This window comes from Monodon monoceros, unplaced genomic scaffold (genome assembly GCF_005190385.1).
Source record: "Monodon monoceros isolate NGI ecotype Baffin Bay Population unplaced genomic scaffold, NGI_Narwhal_1 Super_Scaffold_1, whole genome shotgun sequence".
NCBI lineage: Eukaryota > Metazoa > Chordata > Mammalia > Artiodactyla > Monodontidae > Monodon > Monodon monoceros.
Genome location: NW_021703765.1, coordinates 4,316,886 through 4,340,729, shown reverse-complemented (window position 1 = coordinate 4,340,729; position 23,844 = coordinate 4,316,886). Strand labels below are relative to the sequence as shown.

At 43.8% G+C, this 23,844-nt stretch overlaps 1 protein-coding gene across 2 annotated transcripts in view; it reads right to left on the bottom strand.

Moving 5' to 3' along the window:
* Positions 1–16,390: 16,390 nt before the first annotated feature.
* LOC114897068 (cytochrome b5) overlaps positions 16,391–23,844 on the bottom strand; it is a 27,663-nt gene continuing 20,209 nt past the window's right edge. Inside the window, exons 3-5 of one of the 2 annotated variants that reach the window (XM_029225716.1) lie at positions 23,402–23,431; positions 19,672–19,706; positions 16,391–17,938 (exon numbers count right to left, since the gene is read on the bottom strand). In XM_029225716.1, coding sequence (XP_029081549.1) covers positions 17,857–17,938; positions 19,672–19,706; positions 23,402–23,431 — 147 coding nt within the window. In that variant the 3' untranslated portion in view covers positions 16,391–17,856. The remainder of the gene's footprint in view (positions 17,939–19,671; positions 19,707–23,401; positions 23,432–23,844) is intronic. The other variant, XM_029225705.1, reaches the window with a different exon arrangement.

Here is a 23,844-nt window from a genome sequence, read left to right as displayed (position 1 = left end):
GGGCTGTTCAGATCCTCCTAACCAGCCGTCTCAAATAGGGCACATCCCGATTTCTCCCCTGATTTAGTCTTCTGGGGCTGTCATAACAAGAGGCCACAAACCAGGTGGCTTAAAACAACAGAAATTGATTCTCCCGCAGCTCTGGAGGCCAGAAGTCCAAAACCAAGGTGCTGGCAGGGGAGGCAGAAGCCTTCCTGCCTCTCCCAGCTTCCGGTGGCTGCCGGCAGCCTTTGTCATTCCTGAGCTTTGGCTGCATCCCTCTTTTTCTCTCCCTTCATCAGCACAAGGCGTTCTCCTGCTGCACCTGTCTCCATGTGGCCGTCTTCTTATAAGGACACCAGTCATTGGATTAGGGTCCACCCAGCTCCAGTAGACCTCACCTTATCACACCTGCAACCATCCTATTTCTGAATGAAGTCACATCCTCAGGTACTAGGGCTTTGGACTTCAACATGTGTTTTTTCGGGAGACGTAATTCAACCTATAACGTTCCTCTCTCACATATGATTTCAATATAAATAAGCACACAGGTGTAGCTCCAAATAAAGTACAGATTATCAACCTCCCCACAACTTAAAATCATATGTCTACCTTATCCAGACCGACATGTGAAATTCTACAGGCCACCGATACCTGGAGGTCTTATACAATGCTGCTATCCTAAAAACCAGGGCATCAACATTCCTTTACCTGTAAAGAATAAATGTAGGAGCTCCTAGAAGCCAGGCTGGAGGAAAGCTTGCCAGGGAGGAGCATAGAGATGCTGGGCACCAGAGGCGAAAAGGATGCAGAAAGCAGAGCCGGGACCAGAAGCCTGCACCTGTGCGAAGCCAGAACGAAGAGGTGAGACTCAGAGACGCGTGGGCCCTCCGAGCCGAGCAACCTTCTGCAAGTCACCGAGCTTTGCTGAATTTCAGGTTCCTTCTCTGTAAACTAACTGCGCTTGCAGGGTTGTTGTGAGGGTGGAGTGAAATGATGGATGCCCAATGCTTAGCACGCAGTGGTCGGGAAACGGTAGGTACGGCCACCTGCTTCCGTCAGGCACAGACAGCATAGAAGAAACGCTGGAACCCGATCCAAGGACTTGCATTCCCTGGGGGAATGTCTGTGCTCCCACCTCCTCCCACTTCAGAGGCAGGCTCAGTGGGGAATGTCATCCCTGCAGGGGGCCGAGGGGACACATGGCAGGGCAGCCCTGTCATGGTAGCCTGGGGCTTAGAGAGCCATCGTGGGTGGTTTGAACCTCAGACCAACAGAAAGGAAGCTTGCGGTTCACCCAAGCGGCACCTTGACCAGGTGTTCATGGACTAAACTTTGACATTTAAACTCTGCTCCGTGGAGAGATGTGGAAAAAACAAAGATGACCAAAGGGTATGTCTGGGGCATTCGTGAGAAGGTGAGATGACCGCCAGGGATGTTCCTGCAGGCGAAGTGCCTCGTCAGCTGGGGTAAAGAGGTGGAGGAGAGTAACAACCTTCCTCGTGTGGATGACAACTAGGGTGTGTGGCTGTCCACTGGTGCACACGGACGGAGGTCGTTATAAAGGGAAATGGTTCTCAGTCTGGGCACTGACGTACGTTGTTCCATAGAATCATTGCCCCAGACACAGGCAGAAATGAGCAAGAAGGCTCTGGGGACTGCAAGTGTGAGAATGCTGTGTAGTAAAGGGACTGAGTTCTGCACCAGATGCTTCCTGGGCTATTCCCCAGTCCAACAAATTGCACCCACTCCCAACCGGAGGTAATGATCATGCGTGACCAAGGACTGTATCAAAGGTCTAGATGACGCAGCAGGAACCAAGAGCAAATAAACACCATACTGATAAGACAGAGCAAAAATCAAACAGGCGTGCAGTGCCTACCAAAGGCTTTCGACCACCCTGCTTAACTTTAACGCACTCAGTGCACACTGACTCTTCCTCAGCTGAACTCTTAAAGGGGCGCACCCCCGACTCCACACCTGTGACTTCCATCCTGCATTCATTGTGGTTGCATGTATCAACAGATTCATTACTTCAGTGTACATTCTGGGGGAAGTGTCTCCCCAAAACGCTATAGGTTGTTCCAAGTTAGGGGTCAACATGTGAAACATGAGAAAAGATTTATCATTCTTTGGAATCAAATAATTTATATTCATATGTAGGAGACATGTGAGTTATAGGTTCTCAATGCTATCAGACCCCATATTCACCCTTTTAAAACTAAGATTTTCTAATGCCATCTTAATCTGAAATAAGATCCCTAGATGATATCACTTATACACACTTTTGAAAAGAATCATCATAACAACCTAAATCTAATATAAAGGGAAAATAAAATGAAAGCTGTTCGTAATCGAATAATAATATATATTTTCATACATAAACGTTAGAGGGCAGTTTTGCTAGAAGACAAAAAGGGCCCCACATGTTTCCAAAACACCCCCCAGGAGGAAGTACCACTGTCACTGGGAAGCACTAGGGCTGCACGCTGTGACCAGGGCCACCCATTGGACCATGGAGATCCCCCGACCCAGGAGGGCTCATCCATGTGGTGCAGAAGACTCTAGCCAATAGTTAGCAGAGCCAAAAATGTCCTCCCAGCATCTGTACTAGAGACTGCAAAGCAAATCGGCCACCAGAAGTCAAGAGAAGGGCTGGGGACAAATTCAGTGGGCAAATAATGGTACAAAAAGAGAGAATGCGGGCTTCCCTGGTGGCGCAGTGGTTGAGAGTCCGCCTGCTGATGCAGGGGACACGGGTTCGTGCCCTGGGCCGGGAAGACCCCACATGCCGTGGAGCGGCTGGGCCCGTGAGCCATGGCTGCTAAGCCTGCACGTCCGGAGCCTGTGCTCTGCAACGGGAGAGGCCACAACAGTGAGAGGCCCGCGTACTGCAAAAAAAAAAAAAGACAGAACGCACCAGAAATAAAGAGGAAGCCACTTGACCCTGGAGACGGCTCTGACCTTGCTGGCTCCCAGCTCCGGCTCCATCCCATACACTCACTCTCCTACCTTCTCTTTCAGATGGCTTGACTCAACTTCTGTGCCCTAAAATCAACATGGTCAAAATTTTGGAGTGAAAAGGAAGTTTTGACGAGGTTGGTTGGTTGGTTTGTTTGTTTTAATCTACCCCTGTGCCGGCTTGAGAAGTGATTTAATGGCGAGGTGAGCACCAGTGGTGAGGAGTTGTAATTTCTAATACTTTGTCAGTCACAAACTCAATACAGAGCTTGAGGCAAAAATACATAACATCATATCTATTGCAAACACCCCTTCCTCCCAGGTAAAGACTGAAAATCTGATTCATTTGACTACTAGTGACCTTGAGATTGGAGTTGCTTGACACACACCTGTACTACACCTGCTCAGAGCAGGTGTGTCCACAGGCTTGCCTGGGTCTGCGCGTGAGCCTTGCAGCACCTTTCAGCCAAGCTCTTCTCTCAATGGGTGCTGAGTCATCTGCAGGGAACTGCCAAGCAGGGAAGAGGTTGCCAGCTGAGAAGGGACAGCGGAGCCTGGGGAGACCACCTGTGGCCCAAACCATCCATGATGAAAAGATGGAACAGCGTAGACGTGTGGGATTTTATTCTGAGCTCCATTCTGTTAACCGAAATTTTAGAAACAGAGACCTGATTAGGTTGTTATGATGATTCTTTCCAAAAAAGTATGTATAAGTGATATCATCTAGGGATCTTATGTCAGATTAAGGTGGCATTACAAAATCTTAGTTTTAAAAGGGTGAATATGGGGTGAAATTAAAAGGTGTTTATTTGGAGTTTGTTAGGACTGCAGCCCTGGATACACAGACTCAAGAAGCACTTGAATTGTGTTCTGCCAGAGTAAAAAAAGGGGGCGTTTATAAAGGCAAAACCCACAAGATTACCGTTGGTTACTTGAGCTGTTTATCAAGAAGTATCATTGGAGCTGGCAAGAAATGGGGGTGCTTGTTCAGTCAGGGTTGGCTGGGGACTGAAATGGTTGTACAGTTACAAGGGGAGCCTTGAGACCATAAGCGGACAGTTCACAGGCAGTTCAGGTCCTCAGTGGTGCACGGATGTGTCTGCGACCACATCCTCGGTGGCCATCCGACTCCATTTTTGCATGCCTGAGCTGTGACGGCTTTATTATAATTTCCCTTTGTCATCACTGCCAAGTCCTGGTGCTTCGCAAGTTGCAAAACACACGGCGGCACACCTGCTCGCTTTGGAGCCGTGGTCTCCGTCGCAGCCGAGGTCTGTTTCACATGCTGCACCTTCTACCTGCCTTGCTCTCGACTCACCTGGGTTTTGCAAGGTCTCCTAGGACCAGACGGAGCCCAAAGAGCTGGGTGACCTGCAGAACCACCTGCCCTTCAACAGCGCTACACATGCTCCTCCACAGAAGACGTCCCAACCAGACGGCTTCGGGCAGCACCCCCTGCACGAGCGGGCACTAGAGTGCTGTCGCAATGCCACTTTCCCAGGACAGGCATGCCAGCCTGGATCTAGTAGCTATTTCATTTTCACTGCTTTTCTTTCCCCTTAGGAGAGGTGTAACCAATTTCTGGCACAGTACTTTCCTGCTTTAAAAATTAATTTTTAAAAAATGGGCCCTGGGTCACATTTTCCCTGAAAATCTGGCCCAATATTAGGTTTACTCATGGTTAGGGGTTGAATTGTTTCTCCCCAAAGTCATATGTTGAAGTCCTAACTCCCAATGTGAACTTATTTGGAAACAGGGTGATTGCAGATGTGATTAGTCAAGATGAGGTCATACTGGAATAGGGTGGGCCCTAATCCAACATGACTGCTGCCCTCATCAGATGGCCTGTGAAGACACAGACACACAGAAGGAAAACACCATGTGAACATGAAGGCAGAGAGCGGGGTAACGATTCCACAGACCAAGAACACCAGAGTGCCAGCAAGCCGCCGGAAGCCGGGAGAAAGACATATAACATTTATATATGTAACATAAATCTTGTTTATTATTTTCTCCTTTGGCTATACCTAAGACCAACCCTTAAAGTCAGGCACACTGGGCATTAAATACATCATTTTTCTTCTCTCCTGCCCACAGGACAATCAAAGGCAGCTTAAAGCAGTGCAAAGGAAGGAGTTGGTTCCGCCTTTAGCCTCTAAGGGGAAGAGATTAAATTGAGAATATACTCATCTCATCTGAATCTCAAACAGTGCTGCAATTCTGAGGACTCAGTCTCCACGTCGGGAAGGTGACTGCTAAGAGATACTCAGAATCTGACTCACTTTAATAGTGCAATTCTTTGTTTCCACTCCTTAGGCATAAGGTGGATGGATTTTTAAAATATATTTATTTTATTTTTTTATTTAAAAAAATTTTTTTGGCTGCATCCGGTCTTCGTTGTGGCATGCAGGATGTTTTTGTTGTGGCACGTGGGCTTCTCTCTAGGTTGTGGCACGTGGGCTTCTCTCTAGTTGTGGCGTATGGGTTTTCTCTCTCTAGCTGAGGCGCACGGACTCAGTAGTTGTGGCGTGTGGGCTTAGTTGCTCTGTGGCACATGGGATTGTAGTTCCCTGACAAGGGACTGAACTCGCGTCCCCTGCGTTGGAGGGCGGATTCTCTACCACTGGACCACCAGGGAAGTCCCAAGGTGGATGGGTTTTAATAGTCCCCCGATTGTCAGCCTTGGCAATGCAAGAGATTGCCTAACAGTATGTGTACCAACAAGTTAAGCTGTCCCCTGTGGGTTTTGGCTCAGTAAGGGGCATGTGCACTTTCTTTTTTGAGACAGAGTTTGGAAACAGACAAACTGATGTCATCGACAGCAAGGCAACCATCTTCAACTAATAAACAGAGCTAATTAAACCTCCCTGTCTTGAGAAAAGAACCATGAAACCACGAAATCAAAGAACCTTTGATTTGAAAGGTTTGGGCTCTGAGGCTTTGTCAGCAACGTGTTTCACCACATCGTTGTGCTCAAGTTACTCTTTGGTGAGTGGGAAAACAAGAAGTGCTAGAGGCCTCCACTAACCTTTGCTGGACTAAGAAAAGCCAATGATTTGCCTTCTTTGGCTTATGAAGCAAGCGTTGTCCCTCCTGGAGACCAGCTCCTACCCCAGCAAGGGGCAGGGGGGCAGGAGGTGAGGAGGCCCAGCGCACAGCTCCCAGCAGGGTGGCCCTACCTGCCCAGGCTCCTGCTGGCTCCGTCAGGGGAAGTGAGTCAAACAGACATCTTATGGAGGAAGAGCACGTATGCAAACGCTGGCTTAGCATTCCTCTTCCCTCACATAAGCAAATGAGCTGCTACCTGATAAACACGTTGGGTTGCTACTAATGAACTATGGTTTCAAGTGAAGCCGGAAGCTTATTGAGCACCGCAGGCAGGAAAAATCCACTGCCGAAAGCGTGCATATTCTAACCTAGAAAAACTTCCTTCAGCCCGCAAAACTGGCATCTGTCCGACCTACCTCGCCACACCAAAATCCCTTCTGGCTCCTCCCAAATATTCACTCTGAGTCAAAAATTCAGACGTCTGCGGGCACCTGGAGGTCCCACCATCCATCCTCAACACATTTACGGAAGCAACTTGTTTTCAGCCACACTGATGTTTAAGAGGAGGGAACGTTCACAGCAGAGCCTGTGACTCTCAAAGAGAGGTGTCTGTCCTCCTCACCCTCTGAGCCTGTGGACATTCCCCAGACGCAGGGGGACTCCTGTGCGTGAACTCACTCTGACTGGCTGTGCTGAGCTGGGATTTGCTCCAAATCATAATCCTCCCGGGCTGGGGCTCATGGAAACCTGGGGTCCGTTAAGCCAAGCCCGCCCCACATCTGTGTCCCTTGGGCATCAACAGAGCAGCCGTGGCCATCGCTGCTACAGCAGCAAACTGATGCACCTCTTGTACTGGCCAGGTGTGAGTGGCAAGAGGAACCGGTGGCAGCAATGGCACCACAGAGACGTCCTGGAGCAGTCAGCACCCGGGGTTTAGGGGTGAGCTTCTCCTTCTCTGGGCATGGTTCTGAGTTCCAGCTTGTCTTAGCAACAACTCACCTCAAACTGACTTAGACAGTCAAGGGGGTTTATGAATGTTGACTCGCAGGTTGAACCAAAAGAAACTGCCATTCTTATAAGTCAACATTTGTAAATTTATCAGCAGTATTAGAGGCTTCCGACCTGAAAAAATGCCCCATGATCTGGAAGAGAGGCATGATCCAGCAGCTTGGTCAGTGTCACCAAGAACTCAGATTTTCCCAGCCCTTCCAATCTGCCTTTCACGAGGACAGGCTCATCCCCAGACCTCATGAGTCCCCACCCCAGTAGGACCCAAAATACCTCATGATGCCAAAGTGGCTGCGGCAGTCCACGACATACATCTTTACACCCTATCATCCAGGAGAGGAGAGATGGTCTCTTCTGACAGCACACACGGAGGAGGGAAGGTGTTTCACTTTCCCGTGAACACTAGCAAACAGCTCTTCTGCCTCCTTGGTTCTGACAGAGCAACATATCTTCCCACTATGGCCAAGAGAGAGCATTTTCTAGCTCAAGCAAATCTGGGTTCACCCTGGGTTTAGGGGTGGGGTCAATCCTACCCATATCACATCGCTGAGAACGATGAGGCTGATCTCCTAAGAGTTAGATCTGGGTCGTGTTACCAGAAGCACTTGAACTCTGTTCCCCAGGGCTATAGTCCTCAGCTTGGTTCAAATAAATCTTTCTTCTATTCCTCATTATTATTATTCCTTTTTCTCCTCCACCACCTCCCTCTGTCTCTCAGATGACTTCAGGAAAACAGAAGACAAGAGGCATGAAATTCCAATTTCCCTATCTCCCATCCTGGCCTCCTTGGCCCTTTCACAGTGGAAAGCCCTCCTCCAGGGCTGAGCTCGCCCAGGGACCTGTGGCCACCAGTCAGCCCTTTTCTCAACCTCTGCCTATACGCAGCTCCCAGCATTTAAACATGTGTTCATATCTCCCACTTCTAAGTTAAAATAAAGCAAAAAGCCCCCCACCCCCTGCCCAGCCCCTCCAGCTAATACCCCTCCCTGTCCTCTCACAGCCAAGTTTCTGGACAAGCAGTCTCTCCCTTCCATCTGTGACCCGCTCCCACCCCTTCTTCTCCAGGGAGCTGCTCTCCACAAGGCCTGCCACGACTGTTCTGTTGCTGTTCTAGGGGAAGTCTTCAGTCTCAATCTTGGCACACTGGTTCAGAGCACGGACCTCAGGGCCAGCCTTGCAGGAGTTGGGTCCCGGCTTTGTCACATGTTGGTGACCTTGGGAGAGTTATCTCTCTGCCTCTGTTGCTTCATCTTTAACCCAGAGACATAGCAGGTTTCTACGTCCTGTGTGTGTTACAGGATTTAGGTGAGGTCATAAATGTAGCACCCTTCAAAGGGTGTCTGGCCTGTGGCAAACCCTACACAGGTGTTAGTAGGGAAGCACCTGCTATTACCCATGACCCCCAGGGAACACTGGTGACGCTGAACACTCTGCACGCCTGTGTCCTGCCCTCTCCTGGCCTCCCTCCTGCTCGGCCTCCTCCCAGGCCTCCCCTGTCCTCACACGGGTCCCATCTTCTCACTCCACACATTCTTCCCAGATGATCCCAAGCAATCAGTGGCTTCAGCGACCATCTGTAGTGATGGCTCAGCCCATGTCTCCAACCTGACTGGAGAGCATGGCCACCACCCAGATGCCCAAGCCAGCCCCTTGGAACTCCTCCCACTTGTTCAAATGTCTTGATCATTTTGTACCCTTGGGGTTTCCTACAAAAACTGACATATGGAAACTTCTCAATATGCTGGAGATGGATGGATGGTCTCTGGTAAGAGATTCAGTATGAAAGTATAGCGTCATAAGATTATTCTTAAGTCATAACAACAGTTGACTTCCTCTGAGCAGCATGAATAGAGAAGAGCAGATGGCACAAGATAGGGCCTTAGGGAGGACCCCATTCAGGTGGCGGGGGAGGGTTATTCCTCTGCAGGCCTCCTGGTCAACCCCACTGAGGCCAGTGCCTCTCCATCTTTCAGGTGGGGCTCGAGATTCTGCATTTAACAAACTCATTGTTGCTGCACTGTTGCTGGTCCACAGAACACGCCTTGAGAAGCCAGGGTGCAGGCCTTGCTAATTTCCCTTAAAAATTAATACATGTATATTTTACCACAATAAAAATAATAATAGTACAAAATGGATCACATTCAATAATGAGGAAGACAAAAAAGTGACTAGAAGAAAGAAGACAAAAGGAAAAAAAAATGATGAAGCCTTTTGCTTTTTGATACGGACAGAGTTCTGCAATTTACTGTTGAGTGAAAAAAATCTTTCCACTGTGATTCCACTTATCTAAAGGAATGTGAGAAATAATTCTGGAAGAATATATATATTGAAATGCTAATCACAGGTATGTTCAGGTGGCCATCAATTAAAATTTTCTTTTTATAGATTTCTGATTTATATGTCATTTCATTTTTCTATTTATATATAAAATACTATAATTTTAAAATTCCCATTTTGAAAAATTTAAATACATAAAAATGTATTCATAAATACATGTATTTATTCCTAGGCTTAGGCACCTGCTCTTGGCCACCCATATAATCTCCAGATGGATCCCTCTAAACGTAAATCAGATCATGTGTGTTGAAGCCAGGCTGGCCTCCTCATTCTTCTTCAAATGTCAGGCACCCTGCTGCCTCAGGGCCTTTGCACTTGCTATCCCTGATCTTGGGGATGCTTTTCGTGAGAAATTTGCATGGCTCATTCCCTCACTTCTTTCAGGTCTCCACCCAGATGTCTCCAATTCACAGAGGATTTCCTAATCACCTAATTAAAATCACACTCCTCTTCCGTTTAGAGGGCCTGCTTTACTCTTTTCATAATACTTTTCACTGATGTTCCACGCATGTCTCTTTATTTACCCATTATTTGCACACCTCCCACCAGAATGAAGCTTCCAGAGGGCGGGGACTGTGGCGTCCTGGTCAGGGCTGGGTCCCCAGGCCCAGATGGTTCTGGCTCATAACAAGAGCTCAATGCATAGTTGGGGGATGGATTTTAGGCAACAGTTTTGAAGTGAAGAGGAACACTTTTTCCTTCATTCTTACACTTATGTAACGAGTGGCCCTTGATCCTTGGGGAATAAAAGACCCCTTAAGAATTTAAGAAAACTTACTAATACCCTTCTCAGAAAAACATGCACATGAACAGGACATTTCATGTAATTTCTGGGAGTTTAACAACCGCTGGAGCTGCTTTTTAAAGTTGAAATCAGCTGCCCCAAACTTCAAGTGCCACTCATTTAAGCCTAATTGCTATTCAGCTGGGCCAGAAGTTACTAGAAAGCTCTTTCCTTTGGGTTTCTCCCACTGACAGATAACTACTGCTGTCACAGGATGGTGGCTGATTATGAGAATGCACGTAACACCAACACACGTTACAAATGAAAATTTACAATTTGAGCTTGAGATGGGTGAGAATCAATAGGCTAGATTTAGCAGTATAAATTATAGTAGGAGCTCTGTCAACCTCTCTCTACTGAATCTAGTCACCAGATTGTCTCTTTCCTCATCCTTTGAAATACTTAACCAACGCCCATGACACACTGATAGGCTCAACTGCGTCTGCCTTCCTGAGTGCCTGCACATCCCAACTCTAACTAGTTAAATGCAGGTTTATCAGTTGCGTTAGTTCCCAGTCTGCTTATCGTAGCTGTATCTATAATCGCAATGACAATATTTAACTGAATGTAATGGACCTGTTCTCAAACAAAAGCACTGGACAAGAGAATGAACATTTGAATGAACTTAAAAAAAAATGATGATGTTCCACTTTACCCGACTTTGAGTAATCAACCATCTAAGCATACACTTAAGGGGGCTTCGACTACATTCTAAAAATAGGAAGAGGAGACAGGCAACCCAAAATCGTAAAGGGAAGAAAGGAAATCCTATGAGCATTATGGAATTAATTTTTATAAAGATGTAATGCATCAGAGCTGTTGTGTTTTTCCCCTGGCGTGACTCAGCAAACTGAGGAAGAATAGGTCCTCTGTAATCCCTCAGCGGGTGAGAGCTTTAAACAGAATAGGGGCACAGGTGAAAAGGGCCACACGTTGGCTTTGGAGGGAACAGGTTCATGAGAAGAGAAATGAAAGGGTTATGGAATCCAGTTTGAACTTGAAAAGTAGAGAACCATCCAAGGAGGGGCATAATGCCCAGGAGAGATGATTCTGAAAAATAACAAGCAGTGAAGAGCATTGGAGATAAAGGCAATGATCAACCCCATGATTTCCCTGAAAGGATTTTGTTCTAATATATATGAAAACTTTAGCCAAAAACATTGAGAGATGCTCCTAGCTGTATCTGCTGGGAATTCTCCTATGAGTGAGTTAGTGCTTCAGCGTCTCGGGGCAAATCAGTGACCAAGCTCACACCAAGAGGAAAGAGAAATATGCTTTCTCTAGTTACTGTTGGCCTCAGTGGTAAGTCTTGAATGCTGAAATAATCACTATGTTCCCAGGAGGAGAGTGCCACTTGGGGCCCCTAATGCCTATAGGTTTTAGTTAAAACGAAGGCTTTTAGGGACTGGGCTTACTGCCAAGTAAACTTTACCAGCTTGGAAGAGTCTACAGGCTCAGGTCTGGGGCAGGTTTGCTGAAGTCATGAGATACTGCAGCTCGGCAGAGATAAAGAGTAACTAGCAGAAGTTAATCAGACTCAGCTCCAAGAGCATAGAACTTTCCTGACCTCTGGGTGTGTAACCAGCCTTGCCCTCCTTCCTGTTTGCAACTGATAACCTTCCACCCTCCCTCGCCCTCCATTTTTGGACAGGCTCCAAGGTCTAGGTACTAACCTAGCCTCACCAGCTAACAGGATCCGACATGCTAATATCAGGGGCTTATCAGATAACGTCTTTCTCCGCCTCTTGCCACTTCTGAGAAACTACTAGAGTCTAAACGCACCTGTATTCCAATATACAAAACTGGAGTTCTTAAAGCTCAATATCCTTCCAGGCTGAGGAGCAGTTTGCCAAGTGCCTTCAGCACCGCCTTGGACTTGGCGCTATCGCCAAGGCTTTTGGGCAAGAGTGATATCAAAGTGGTGTCTCAGTAAAAATAATCCGATAATGGGAATAAGAGATTAGAAATAGAGATGTGAGGTGGGAGACCAGCTAAGGGACCTCAGTCATTTTTTAGTTATTCAGTTAACAAATAGACACCTCCTATGTCCCAGGAATTGGACAAGCTTTAAAAGATACACCATGGAATAGAAATAACAGATCCAGATGGGAAAAGCCAGGGAGGATTTGTAGCAAAAATTTAGAAGAGCTGAAGGCCTGAACTAAGGCAGTGACACTGCAGGTGGAGAAGGGAGATAGATTTGGGTAGAGAGTAGACAGACCATTAGAGCTATTTCTTATTTTTAATTGCAAAAGTCAAACATTTTCATTCAAATAATATATAAGAGGACAAAATATAAAGTAAAAAAGCAAGAGTCCCTTCTCTAGCTTCACATCCCACATCTTACAGGAGGCCACTTTTAACAGAGTGCTGACTTCAGGAAGTGATGCTGTGGGTGGGCGGGATGTGAGGAACTCCCGCTGCTGGCATGAACTGGGCAGATGCTTCTAAGACAACGAACACAGGAGAAGACCAATTTCTTGGGGGTAGGGGATGTTTACTTTGTGCTGAATTTTTTAAATAACTGCTTTATTGAACTATATTATAATCCCACACCATACAAGGTCGCCCATTTTAAATTATACAATTCAATGTTTTTTAGTACATTCACGGATATGGGCAACCATCACCATAATCAATTTTAGAACATTTTCATCACCACCAAAAGAAACCCCATACACATTAGCAGTCACTCCCCATTTCTCCCCAACCCCAGGCAACCACTGCCTACTCTGAGCATTTCATATAAATGGAATCATACGATATGTGGCCTTTTGGGACTACTTTCGAAACAGAGCAGGACCCCTATGGTCCTTGTCCCCCGACCATGTCCTCAGCCTGCCTTTTGTCTGTGGAAAAACTTTAGCCAAAGAATAAGTTTAACCAGAGAAGTAAGAAAATGCAGAAACAAAGGAAAACAGTGAAAGGAGACCAGACAACAATAGTCTAATCATTAAGCACAGTCAAGGACCTTTAGTTCCTCCTTAAGGGCTGCAGATAATATTCTGAGCCACCTCCTGTGAGCTGTTTAGCAGACATTGAAGCCCCCACCAGGGGGAGGATGACTACATGATGACCAAACTGAAGCCATGACATAAGCTGCCACAATTATGAGAACTGGCCTCAAAGAAATAGGAACAAACCCTGGAACTAAAAATTAACTGTACTTAAAACAGCCAAGGTGATGCTGACCAGACCACCACATTGCTGGTTTCAAGATGACTGTCTGAACAGACTGCTGTTCTGCTCCCTCCCTCCCCCTGAAACTCCCCTTTAAAAGCCCCTGTCCCCTGAGCAGCCATCCGGAGTTGGTTCTCCGACAGGAGTCCACCCTCTCCCCGGGATGCCGGCCTCCGAAATAAAGAATTGGCTTCCGAGCCTTGAGCAACTGGACCTGGGTTCGGTAACACTTTCACTTTGCATACGTTTCCAAGGTTCATCCATGTTGTATCACGCATAGTACTTTTTGTTCTCAAATAATTCAACACTGCATGAATATAACACATCTTTTATCCATTCATCTGTTGATGAACAAATACTTGGGCTGTTTCCACTTTTTGGCTATTATGAATGCTGCTGCCGTGAACATTCATGCACAGGTTTTTGTATCAGTACCTGTTTTCAATTTTCTTGAGCATATCGAATCTTGGGGTCATAGGTAACTCTATGTTTAACTTTTTTTTCATTGAAGTATAGTTGATTAACAATGGTGTGTTAATTTCTGCTGTACAGCAAAGTGATTCAGTTATACATATACATTTTAAAAATACTCTTTTCCATTATGGTTTATCATAGGAATGTTTTTTTAAGGAATTGCCATGTTTTCCACAGCGGCCGTACCATTTTACATTCCCACCAGCAATGCACAAGGGTTCCAATCTCTCCACATCTTTGTCAATGCTTGCTATCACCAGAGTTTTGTATTATGGCCTTCTTAGTGGGTGTGAAGTGCTATCTCATTGTGGTTTTGACTTTCATTTCCTAATGACTAATGCTGTTGGACATCATTTATGTGCTCATTGGCTTTGAACATCTTCTTTGGAGAAGTGTACAATCAGATCTTTTGCCAATTTTTCAAATGGGTTATTATTTTTTATTGAGTTGTAAGAGTTCTTTAAAAGTTCCTCATTAAATATGATATGCAAATATTTTCTCCCATTCTGTGTGTTGTCTTTTCACTTGCTTGATGGGGTCCTTTAAAACACAGAAGTTGTTAATTCTGAAGAAGTTCAGTTTATCTATTTCTTCTTTTGTAGTTCGTGCTTCTGGTATCATTATCTAAGAAACCATTGCCTACTCCAAAATCATAAAGAACTACGCCTATGTTTTCTTCCAAGATAATTATGAATCTTTTGTTGTTCTTGAACTGGTTAACTGAGAAAACGGATGGGAAAGTAATGCAATTACTTATGTATTAAATATTTCCATCTGACAATTCTCAAATGACTTCTTCCTGAAGAGTTATTGACGTGACAAGCATAATCATAAAGGTGAAATAAATTTAGTTTATCAATAAAATATTAGGACAATGAAACAAGAGTTTTCAAAGTTGTTGAATGTTCACCACAAGATAAATGTTACTTAAAAGTATCGGGTAAATTCTTTCTACCAGAACTTCTAATTGTTCAGTTATTTCTAGAATTCCCCCATGGCTCCAAGAATGTTAAAACAAACAGAATTTTCTTATCTAAAAATGACAACATGCATTTTAATGGTTTCTTAAATTAATTTGGATTGAAGGTAAAATTTTTGCAATTGCACCTTTTGCATCGTTTTTCTGGAGGACCTACACTGCAGACACAAGCAAATTTGTTTCACTTGCTTCTTTCTTCTTTAAAGGGAATGATGAAGGTGGAGTCAACCCACAGCCGCACCCCTGGAAGTATAACTGTTTCAAGGCCAACCTGAAACCTTGAGTCAACTTCAGCTTGGTCCTCGAGATGCCAAATACCACCAGATGTGGAGAGACCACCCGTGAGATCAGAAAGACCCACTGCCCACCCACCCTCCTTAAAACAACTAGCCTTTATTTAAGAAATTCTACTTCCAAACTTCACATGGGCTTTGTTTGGTTCATAGAGAATTTCATGACTTATGGGATTCTTTGCGTCATCTGCCTTAGTAGGAAAAAGGAGTGACTAGGTAGAGATACCTGGGCATGAGGGAACAGTAGAGAGAAGCAGGAATACAAGGGTTACCTATTTCTCCATTTTTTAGGACTTTCCCTGACAGGTGCATCATTCCCACCTACAACTTGGGCTTCATTTTCTATCCTGATGGAAATGTTCACATTTGACAGTCAAAAAACATGTAAGACTGTGATTTAGTTTTAGAACTTACATAATGATTTCGTGATCAATGAGATTCTCAAACATCTGTTGATCTTTTACAAAATGTGCCTCCAGATGAACCTCCTCCCCCACTCACTAAGGGAATCCCTTGTTATCTTTTTCTACTGTTTCTGAGGCTGACGCCAAGCTTCCTGCATAAACATCTTCCTCTCCTGTTGCCCCTCCCCCAGCCTGCCCAGCCTTTGAGCAGCTGGACACAGCAGACATAGAAGTCCAGCACGATCCCCACCATTATGCCTTCTCTTCCATGCCTGCTCCTCCCAGGAAGTTGGTAAGGCCCGCTGAGAGCAGGGACAATAAGAAAGCTTGTCTTTGCTAATGCCGATGGCACAGGAGTAGACCCTGGTCCCTGAGAGCAATGCTGGGCTATCCCGAGTACCAGAGCTCCCCACCCTGATCTGGAGCCAAACCAAACTGGGCCTCCAGATAAGGTGACAGTGAACACACATGCAGCCAGAGAAGAGCAGAAAGGAGTCTGGAGGCTGGGTCGACCCAGACTCACAGAGATTTCTGCACACAGACAGGACATGGCTTTTAACTGTAAATATCGCAATTATTGTACGATTTGCTTTGTTCAAATTTCACACACCAAGTATCTCATCCAAATTCAAAGCAAGCTCTTCTCTAAGAGATCCAGATGGGGGACGTGCAAACATTCACTGCACGTGTGGGCCAGGCAGAAGAGTGCAAGCTTGGTGGTCATTTCATTCCAAGCTTCACAGGAACCTGCAGAGCCCCTATCTATGGCGTGGTGGGGTGGGGGAGTGGGAGAGGGCAGATGCAGAAACGCTCACCAGGGCACTAATTTCTTGCCTTAATCCCTTTGGTTATACTGTTTATTTCCAGACACACCCTTCATAATGATGCTGAAAACCACGCCCGGAGCAGTGAACCGACTGCTCTCCTATCTTAGAGGTAGAACCGTGGAACTCGACATGGATATCCTTGATACGGCAGCACCAAAAAGCAGAGTGAAGGTCCCACAGTCATTTTTATTTAGCTACTGACCCATCCATGATTACAGTCACGACAGCATGTTACAGCAGAGCCTGCTGACTCGTCTGTGGATGCATCAAAACGCAGAGGGATGTGTCAGGCACTTCAAGTCCATTACAAGAGGCATGATTCTGTTCCAGGCTTATGTTTATTAAAATCTAAACAAAGGATTCCTCTGCAAGGTATTTTCCCATGTGATAGAGACAGCTGCCCCACTGCCCTCCTACATTCGCTCTAACTTCCAGTGACACAAAAGGCAGAGGGTAATACATGTCATTGATTATAAAAATCTCTGCTCTGTAATTTAAACACATTCCTTTCCAATGTGTTTAGTTATTTCTGAAGAACTCCATGGCTCGTCAGTCGGCGAGCAGGCCAATGGACAATCATTGCTAACTACAAAGTACTTCGAGTCTATAAATTCAGCTCTCAAGTTTCGACATTTAAAGAAAAAAGCACTGGGCAGAGAAAAATAAACAAAGACGGGATGACTGAATCAGTCCACACCAGAGTTCTTCATGGCCCATCACCAGAGCTAAATTTCTTCAAAAATCAGATTCCAAATGTCCCACAATCTCTTTCAAATGTGTGTTTTTACAAATTAGGGAATCAACATTTCTTTACAGGAGCACGTAAACAGTTTTCACCTCTGAAGGAGGAGTCTGTAAAACCTGAGAACCTGTATAACTGAGAATCTCTTCGGAATGACATGTTTAAGCTGAGAGAATGGACAGTGGTAATGTTCTCTCATGGTTCACAGTCTTTTGTTGATGTTGCTGGTGTTTTTAATCAAAGAAAAGATGGAGTATCTTTTCTAGGTCTTGCAGGCCACTTTCTCTTTTTATCATCTATATGATTGTTCAAGTGGAACAATTATTAGAAATCTTTAAGCTGTTATTTCTGGGCCTTCCTTAATTTCCTTTAAAAAAAAAAACTACATTGGAAACATTCAATACCTGATTATTCAATTAGATGAAGCAGCGCAAGAAGAGATCCAAGGATATCCCTGCTCACATCAGACAGACAACTTGGATCTGAAAGATTAGCAAATTAAATGACCGCCAAATAATTAGATTCCAAACATTAAAGACAATTACACATCAGACAGCCAAACATGGTGGTATGTTTTAAAGGACTGTGCCCACAATAAGCAAATGACATAGTGGTGGAACATCAAAACAAAGCTGATGGATAAAAAGGCACGCTCTAAACGCTCAGGAGCAGAAAGGACAGTTCTTTTCGTTTGTTTTGTGTCTAATGCAGGAGGAAAGGAAAACAGGTGTATTCAAATCATTTTCAGGTGCAGGGTTCTGTCAGTTGAAGCAGTTAACGGTGGCTTCTTTCTCCCCAGACCAAAGCAGTCTTTTCTTCCATTGGCTTCTGAGAACGTGTTTAGTGTTCCGATGTGTAGAAGTGATACATCAGGGCTACAACCAGTGCTGAGATGGCTGGGATCACCCAATTGGTCCACCAGCTGGAAAGAAACAGCAGTGATGCTTGCATGGTGTTCAAAGGAGGGCACTCAAAACTGTGCTCCTTCTCTTTACCATGAAAAGTCACCGTGGCATGTTTTTATTGCCTCTCTAACTTTTTTGGGTGAAAAGGTAACTGAATTGCTGAACGTGCAGTGAGACAACACATGTCCTGGTATACTGGCAACTGGTCTGTCCTTCCAGCCTTATAAGAAAACTAATGTCCTCCCAGTTCCATTTAGATCTGTTTCTATGTACTTATACAAAGAGCTATGAATCACTCCCCCAACAGATGCCACCTAGAACTAGTGACTTATCGAAAAGACATCAACTCTGGGTTACATATCAGAAGTTCACGGAAGTGAATATTCCTAGCAGGTTTTATTCTAGTTACATCCGTAAGTCAAGAATTGAAAATGGCACTGAACTGAGAACCAGAAGACCAAGGTTCTCATTTCAAGAGAGCCATCAGCAAGCTCTATAGCCAAGGGCAAATCACGTCCCCTGAGCATAAAGTTAAGGAGTTTGAAGCATGGGATTACTACGGTTGCTACTAGCACCACAGCTCAACATTCTGTGATTTTGTTTTGAAAATCTACTCTTTACATGTGTGTAGTAGGTTTAACGTGTTAATAAACAACATGCCCAAATTACTTAATTTGTGGTGTAAATTCACAAAAATCCCTAATTTACACATTGTTTGGTCCTGATGCATAGAATTTTTGATCTACTATAAATGACAGATGATATCAGGGGCAGGGTTAGGAAGATCTTCAATACAGATTTGAACCTATAATTTCTTAGAAAACAGAAATTAATGTATAGGTTTCAGAATCTGAATAAAGAGCTGGTGACAGCTACGTATACATATATTTTCTGTCATAAACTTTCTACCCTTTAATATTCTTCACATATCAACCCATTCAAAGATCAAGTTCAAAATAAAGATTTAAATTGCAAAAGGATTATAAGTGTAATTTAGTAGGTTTTCAGTTTCCATTTAGAAGGAGACTGACATTTCAGGGGAAAGCAAGAGGAAATAAGGAAATACTGCAGGGAATGTACCAGAACACTGACAGCCTGGGGGCAGCAAAATTTGACAGGGTGAAATTAATAAGCAGGACTGTGTAGCTTTGAGCTTGAGTCCCCAAAAATGTATATAATGGCAATTAAACAAGTCAGGATGGTAGAGCTGCCAAAAATGTCATTATGATCTTAAACTATAATAAAGCAATCTAGTCCTTAGAACAAGTGATTCATGCTACACTGGATTACTGCATTCGATTTTAAGACCAACCTAAAAAAGGGACAAGGGAAAACTGAGCCATGCTTAGGGAGGTATAATCATGACAATTTAAGAAACTGACCACATATCAAATGAGGAAGGAAATGAGGAATGTCCGCCTGGAGACTAAAAGATTGCCCAGGTCACAGGACTGCCACGGGGGAACAGGAGACTACATTTGTTCTGTTCCTTAAGGTAGATGCAGCTGGAGGGTGAGATCTGGGGTCGCTCTAAAGTGTCCACGGTCGGAACTGTCAGACAGTTGAGGAGGGAAGGCCCTGGGTAGTCTGGGTGCTAAGTGGAGATGACCCCTGGCCTGTCCACTGAGAGGCACACGGCGGGAGCCGGAGCAACAGAGGCACCTCGGATGAGGGGAGAGGCCCCCAGTCCAACTCTGATTTTAGGAGCCTTCTGATCACAATAATGCTTTTAAAGAAAACTACCACATACCTGGAATTAGAATCAATAGTAGTAATAAGAGTTTCCTGAAACACAAGAGAAAAAGTAAAGTAAGTTAAGGGGAACATCTAAACATTTATTCAATTGACTAAAACCTGTTTTAAAACAAGATCACAGGGCTTCCCTGGTGGCGCAGTGGTTGAGAGTCCGCCTGCCGCTGCAGGGGACACGGGTTCGTGCCCCGGTCCGGGAAGATCCCACATGCCGCGGAGCGGCTGGGCCTGTGAGCCATGGCCGCTGACCCTGCGCGTCCGGAGCCTGTGCTCCGCAACGGGAGAGGCCACAGCAGTGAGACGCCCGCGTACCGCAAAAAAAAAAACAAAAAAAACAAGATCACAATAGTTTATTCAATTCATTCTTCTTATTCAGTGCATTCTTCAAAAACAGTTGAAAGGGAAAATTATATCATAAACTTCTCACCTGAATACCTAATTTCAACATTTTTTCAGAAGAAAAAAAATTAGATAATTTGAAAGAAAATGTTAAAAATTAATAGGCTACCTAAAATATTCTGCACATCTAAATACTTTAACATAGAAACCGAACACAGGTATCATTTATACATATACAGAACCTATCATTATCTTTAAAGTTTCATTATCTTTGTTTCATTTTTCAAATGCATGAATGAAATGTTCAATAAAAACATCAGTTATTTCATCAAATCTCATATGAAGTAAAAGTGTACCCAGATTACATAAAAAGACATGTCAACCAAAAAGAAAAAATAAGAAGTATCACTTAAATTATAACAGTCTGGACCACCTTTCCTGGCCTTCTTTAACTCTGTCAAGAAGGCTCTAAAAAGACACTGGAGGCGTCACAGGCTGACTTCACACTGTCACCCACCAAGAAACCTTCAAATGCCGCGGTCTTTCAGTTACAGCCTGTATCACTTTCCAGCACTTTCTGAGTGGGGTCCTTCCTGTCAGTACCATGAAAATGAACTATGGATGGCTCTAGGAAGATGCATACTTCCCCAAACAGCGGGGTAACTAAGGCCTAATGAAATGTAAGCTTTTTCGGGCTTAAAAACTTGTTAAGAAGCATTCTTTTGAAGCGCCACACCAGCAAAAGTATTAGTGCCTCAAAGAAAGGTAGCCAGAAATAAGGCAGCTTCACAGAGTTCTATCTCTGTAGTTTCCCAAAACTCAAGGTAAAAAACCATTAGCAAAACAATCAGCGATTTGCAGTGAGGCAAAGCTACACACAGCAAGGCGAGTTAAAGACATTCCCGTGGAAAGGCAGAAACCTTCCAGGAAGAGCAAGCAAAGCAGTTGTGAGACCCACCAACCTGGTAACATGGCCTTTAAGATTCCTGACACAGGAGGAGGGAAAAAAATAGTCATTTAAAAGAAAACTTCACAGTTATTATCTTTTTAAGCAATATTAAATCTTAGAGACTACAAAATGTATCCATAACTACTGCAAGATTAGGTTTCAAATTTTGCATAGATGAATAAAATTAATAAGGATTACTAGAAGTAACTGGACAATGAGAAAATATTATTTAGCTATTAGAGACATATAAAGAAAGACATAATCAGTTCTGAAACAAATACAACAGTTCATTTAAGGTAAAATGTTATTGTCACACTAGACAGCTAAGCCTGAAATAGTAAACAGAAGGCAAACACGGATCTGTTATTTTGTTATACCGAGCACATGCATTTCACCAAACATGCTGACAACTCGGCATGGAAACTTGGCTGGCTTGCCTTCCACTACTAGTGCATCGTCACCACCAGCAACAACAATGATCCTCTAAAGAGCTGAACTGTAAAAGACAATATGCATTTTTGATTGCTTATTATCTGTTAGGCTCTTAACCCAGGGATGCTTAAGAGTTAAGGCAAGTTTGAATTAGCACTTGGGCCACAGTTGGGTTTTGGTATGTAACTAACAAATTTGTCAGAACAGGGAAAAAAAGACTCTGGTCTTTATTACAGGCTGTGCCTCCTGTTCACTCCGTGACCTTGAGGGGTTCAATTTCAAGTAGGAAAAGGTTAACAATGAAATCAGTACATGATAAGCTCTCAATAAAAGCATGCACAGCCCATTGAGCTTTTGCAAATCAAAGTCACCTCATTTATAACTTCATCTCATTTAGCCTATTTCTTCACGGGAAGGCTTTCCTAAAAATACTGCTGATGGAGTGATGCCTTTGATGCGAAGGCTAGAGCCTACGGAGGCATGAGAGACTTGCAACTGCCAAGCCTTAAGTGGGTGCTAGCAGTGGTTCTGCAGTGTGTGACCTTGAACAAGGTCAAAGCCTGGAACAAGGTTGAGTTTCATTGCCTTCACCTTCCCTAGAAGGTCCAGGAATTCCCCCGTGATATCATGAGAACCAAATCAATTCACTAACATAGCAATGTTTTGAAAACTGCAACCACAAAATCCTAACAGTAGGTATTGCCACTAATGATATCGTCCATGTCAAATTGATAGATCTGGATTTGCTTACTTAAAAATGTGTCTCTGTGTCTACAAATATCTTAACTTGGCAACTTCACCTGTTTCCCTTTGGGCAGGTTCAAGCTAATAATCTTTGGTGCAGCTTCCTTCACAATTTGAAAATCTTCAGCAGGCAAAATTTCAAAAATTCAGACCACAGTGTACATTTATCAGACTGGAGATAGATGGAATGATTATAAGACACACCCAACAAGGAACGAGAGTCTTCTGATAAACTAGAAGCACAGAAAAGATAAATCTAGGAAAGTGGTCATGTATTTTCTTTCACTGTGTCTGCTTATGGCCTCTAAGAAAAATAGCAAGTTTCTGTCCCATATTCCTCCAGTTCTGCTCTAAAGTCAGCGAAGTCACATATGTTCTAAAGGAAGAGTCTGTCTCTCAGAAGTAAAACAGTTATGTAGGAGATCTTAGCTCTAATTGGTGCTTGCTTTCTGCTGGTAGGAATCGTGGTTCAGGACATGGTTGGACCTACATTAGCTCCAAGTTCAGGTAACAATCCTTAGCAAATTCTTGTTTTACTACAGCTGAATGATATGCACCAAGCTTACTAACATACTGAACACCTAATGGGAAAAATTACACTTTTTCCCTGACAGACTTTAGAGAAAAAGCAAAAAACTTCATGTATCACAGAATTTCAACAGTCCAAAAAGGAGCCTCAAAAAAGGTACTAAGTCATCTAAGTGAGGTGATCAGTTCAGAGAGAAGGGCTAGTGAACCAGGGCATAAAAGTAGCACTACTAGAATTATTTTCCTTCCTTAAGGAAAAATACATCAAAAAGTTCTTTAATTAACATTAAATTCAACCAACAAATATTTACTGAACACCTACTATGTCCCAGAGACGTGAAGATGAAGACATAGGTAGTGTCCTTAAAGGTTTAAGTATTAAGACCTCTGCTCAGATTTTAAGTTCTCTGAAAAGAAGGCTTATGTCAAATCTTTCAGATCAGAAGCACAATGCTACTTATAAAAAGTAGCTCTTCAAAAGGTATCTGTTGATAATTATGGTGAAAAAGTTATTTTAAGTATTGAGAGTCTTGTGACGAGAATACACAAGCTATCCTAATGAAATATACTGAGCGGCCTAAACAAACAAAAAATTTTGCTGAGACAACAGGGTACATATTCATCTAACCTAGAAAGACCTACGCTGGCCTCAGGTAAATAAATGCCCTCCAGTTTGACAGGTATGAAATACAGTGCAGATAACTATAGCTGAGATACTGGAGATGGTCACACTTACCGAAGGCTTGGTTATCTTTGACCTGTCATCCTGCAATTAAGAAAAAAAAAAGTAAGGTCCATTATGAAAGGAAAAACATCTGTAAAACTACCATTTCCAAAGTACTCGCTTTTACTGAGATTTAAAAAAAAAAATTATTATACAGTAATTAGCATTTTAGGTTCCATCTAGGTTATCAAATACACAGTTTGATCCATCTGACTGCAAAAATTAATAGCAGATTAAGTGCCTAGATTTATTTCGATCTAGCGTTCCAAAGTTTAAAATAGCATGATAGTCATATTTATATGCTGATCTGTATATATATTTATGATCTGTAATTCAGGGAGCAGCTGAGACCTACTTAGATTCTTCCCTTCTATCCTCTGAAATTCACTTTGAGGTGGCGGGGGTAGGGTGTGTGTGTGTGTGTGTGTGTGTGTGTGTGTGTGTGTGTGTGTGTG